We start from the raw sequence: 3,947 nt of genomic DNA on the forward strand, positions 1-3,947 counted from the left end.
TTTATCTTGTTTTATCTGTGGTTGTACATCACCCTCTCACTCCCAAGCAGGGGTTGGGCAATAATAATAATAATAATAATAATAATAATAATAATAATAATAATAATAATAATAATAATAATAATAATAATAATAATAATAATAATAATAATAATAATAATAATAATAATAATAATAATAATAATAATAATAATAATAACAACAACAACAACAACAACAACAATAATATAATTAAAATAACAACAACAATAATAATAATAGTTGTTGTTATTACAGTTGTTGTTAATAATAATAACAACTATAATAACAATTATTATTATTATTATTATTATTATTATTATTATTGCAGAGGAGAATATTCTACAAGGCAAATATGCCCCTTCCAAGGGATACCAGTACAAGTCAGTTCTTGTCCATTTGTTTTACATTTTCCATTCATTATATTTTTAATTTATTTTTATTTATTTACTTTATAGTCCACCTTTCTCACAGGGACTCCAGGCGGATTACACAGAGTGGGCCAGCACAATCTCTCCAAAACAGGACCTTCAATAACCAATGCATCAGAAGTCTGGAATAGGGAGGAGCACAAACCGGGGGAAATGCGGTTTGTCTCGGTTCGTGGTCGAACCACAAACCAAACCCAACTGGGAGGTTCGTTCGCGAACTGAGCTGCCCTGAAAACCCCCTTGAAAGGGACCACAGTCCCTTTAATCAGGGCTTATAGAAAGCCCAAAAAACAGCTGGGCCATGAGGAGCAGCCTGCTCTCTTTCACTCAGCTGTTTTGGGCTGTCTTGTGCTGTCCCTTTAAACTTCTGAAAAGGCTGAGCAGCCGTGTTTGCTGCTTTCGTGGGAAACAGAAAGCAGAGGTTTAAATGGACTCCGAATCTCTTTAAACCACTGCTTCCTGCTCTATCCACGAAACAGCCAACAAGCTGCTTTAAAAGTTCGTGGAAGTTCATGACAGTAGACCTGTCACAAACTTCAGTTTACAAACCACGAACAGGGCAAAAATTGTGACCAATTTTGCTTCATGGTTCAGTTTGTGCCCATCCCTAGCCTGGAATGACCAGAAAGAACTGAAGCATAGCTTGAGTATTGACATGACACATTAATTGGTACAGAAATTGCATAAGCAGGATCCTACTTACAATAAGCTAAACACAGCAATATAGTTCACAGTCCTTAATCACTTATCCAAGCAAGTCTGTAAAACTATTTTGTGAAGCGGAACCCTATTACTTGTGTAGAAAGATAAAAAGTTTCCCTTGCACGAAACCCAGTCAAATCCAACTCTAGGGGTGCGGTCCTCATCTCCGTTTCCAAGCCGAAGAGCCAGCGCTGTCCGAAGACTTCTCCGTGGTCATGTGGCCGGCATGACTAGACACCGAGGCGCACAGAATGCTGCTACATTCCCACCAAAGCGGTACCTATTTATCTACTTGCAATTCCTTGCTTGTTAGGTTGGCAGGAGCTGGGTCCAGAGACGGGAGCTCACTCTGTCATGCGGCACTCGGGTCTCAAACTGCTGAATTACCGACCTTCTGGTCTGCAGTTCAGCATTGAATAGTTCAGTTTTGCACAGTTTCTGGAAAGCCAAGAGAGAGGAAGCTTTCCTGACCTCCTCAGGCAGTGCGTCCCACAAGGCAGGAGCCACAAGGGAGAAAGCACGTCTACGGGCAGTTGTCAATCTTGCCCATTTGCATGTTGAATATACAGAAATGTACGAATAAAAGCGGAGTTTGAAAGATACAAACAGAACGCCATAATCCTGACCAGCTGCATAGTTAACTCCAACCTCGTTTGCAAGAATTAAGAATATGTTCACAGCAAGTGTTCAGATAACTGGCTGGAATCTATTTTTGCTGTTTTGCCCCTGAGAGAACAATTTCAAAAAGACAGTGCAGAAAAACCCAACTGAACTGAGCAGAAGCACCCGACTCAAACGAGCGTTGCTTGCGGGAAAGAGAAGAGCCGACGCGAAGAGTCTCGGGTGCCAAACACAGGACACCATCCCGGGCTCACCTCCGGAGAATCCGCTTCCGGCCCCTTCTCCAAGACGCTGGCAGCAAAATCGGGGCTCAGTAAAAGGCCGAAAGAGAGGGATCCAGTGTCTTTGTGCTTCGGAGGTTCAGCGTTGATCGGCCACTGAGGGAAAGATGCAGAGCATAGAGTTAGGATGCCACCCTGGGGAAAAGAAAAGCGCTTGCAGCGTTTTCCTCAGAGCGGACCAGAAATGTGGAATCCTTCCTTCCCTTAGTAGTGTTCTCATAGATGTGAGGCATAATCGTAGCCAGAAACAGGTCTAGCCCCAGAACCTATTCCTAATGCTACCACTCGGCTCTCAAAGAGAAGTTTATTTATCTGCGAGGCTTTTTTTCTAGGAGAAGAAGAAGAGATTGGATGTATAACCAGCCCTTCACTTGGAGTCTCAGAGCGGTTTACAAACCCCTTTCCCTTCCCCTCCCCACAACAGACACCCTGTGAGGTGGGTGGGGCTGAGAGAACTCTGACACAAACTGCTCTTTCAGGAACAGCTGTGCCAGAGCTTGTGACTGACCCAAGGTCACATCAGCAGGTGCAAGTGGAGGAGTGGGGAATCAAACCCGGTTCTCCCAGATTAGAGTCCGCGCACTTCACCACGACACCAAACTGGCTCTCAAACGTGCTGGAGTTCTGGAACCTCTCTGACAACATTCTTTTTAAAATGTTTAAAAGTTAATGAGTTTCTAGAATCCAGACGGAAAACTTTGATTTCCCTCGTGAAATTTCCGGCACCTTCCCCCCCTCCCCCCCTTCTGTTTATTTGTCTTGTTTATAATCTGCCTTTCTCACTGGGAATCAAGACTCATCGTACAGAATAAGTCAGTCAGGTTTGAAAATCCAATTGCTGCCCTAGACAGAGTGTTCTCTCTATACCCTTGCGGCTAATAGCCACCGATAGACCTCTGCTTCCGTAACTCTATCCAGTCCCCTCTTGAAGCTGTCTGGGCTTGTAGCCGCCGCCGCTTCCTGCGGCAGTGAATTCCACGTGTTAATTCCCACGAATTCTCATATTCAGGGTTGCCACTAGAATTTTATTTTTCATTTCCCTGACTTTCCCTGACCAACATTTGTCAATTTCCCTGACCACCATTCAAATATAACCACAAGTTAAAAAATGAATCAATGCTCCCTCTAAGCTGTGGAGTCTTGCGAGCAAAAATTCTACTTCGTGAGCTACTGGCATGAAAGTTGTGAGCGAGCGATTTGGCTACTGCATAACTTAGTTTGCTCCGGAGCCCTCCTTCCTGAGCGAAGACAAGAATGTGTGACCGGAGGCTAAAAAACGGTGAGCTGGCTCACACTAACTCAGCTTAGAGGGGACACTGGGACTCGTATTGCATTCATGCAAGGTAAGGTTCCACTCTACAACTACACAAGTCTCAACTGCAAAAATATTTGTCAGAGAGATTTAATATCAGCTTCTTTCAACATTAACTGCAGAAACGTCTGTTTTGCAACTGCACCAAAAATTGCACCAAAAATTACACCAAGACAAGAATGTGTGAGCTGGAGGCTAAAAAACTGTGAGCTGGCTCACACTAACTCAGCTTAGAGGGGACACTGGGACTCGTATTGCATTCATGCAAGGTAAGGTTCCACTCTACAACTACACAAGTCTCAACTGCAAAAATATTTGTCAGAGAGATTTAATATCAGCTTTTCTTTCAACATTAACTGCAGCAACATCTGTTTTGCAACTGCACCAAAAATTACACCAAGACAAGAATGTGTGCGCCGGAGGCTAAAAAACTGTGAGCTGGCTCACACTAACTCAGCTTAGAGGGGACACTGGGACTCGTTTTGCATTCATGCAAGGTAAGGTTCCACTCTACAACTACACAAGTCTCAACTGCAAAAATATTTGTCAGAGAGATTTAATATCAGCTTTTCTTTCAACATT

The 3,947-nt window shown here is 43.2% G+C and overlaps 1 protein-coding gene across 1 annotated transcript in view; it reads right to left on the reverse strand.

Moving 5' to 3' along the window:
* NOL6 (nucleolar protein 6) overlaps positions 1–3,947 on the reverse strand; it is an 86,238-nt gene that overhangs the window by 57,441 nt on the left and 24,850 nt on the right. Inside the window, exon 12 of the mRNA XM_015428186.1 lies at positions 2,027–2,149. Within this exon, the coding sequence (XP_015283672.1) occupies positions 2,027–2,149 (123 nt within the window). The remainder of the gene's footprint in view (positions 1–2,026; positions 2,150–3,947) is intronic.

This window comes from Gekko japonicus, unplaced genomic scaffold (assembly GCF_001447785.1).
Source record: "Gekko japonicus isolate JY-2015 unplaced genomic scaffold, Gekko_japonicus_V1.1 scaffold1831, whole genome shotgun sequence".
Lineage (NCBI taxonomy): Eukaryota > Metazoa > Chordata > Lepidosauria > Squamata > Gekkonidae > Gekko > Gekko japonicus.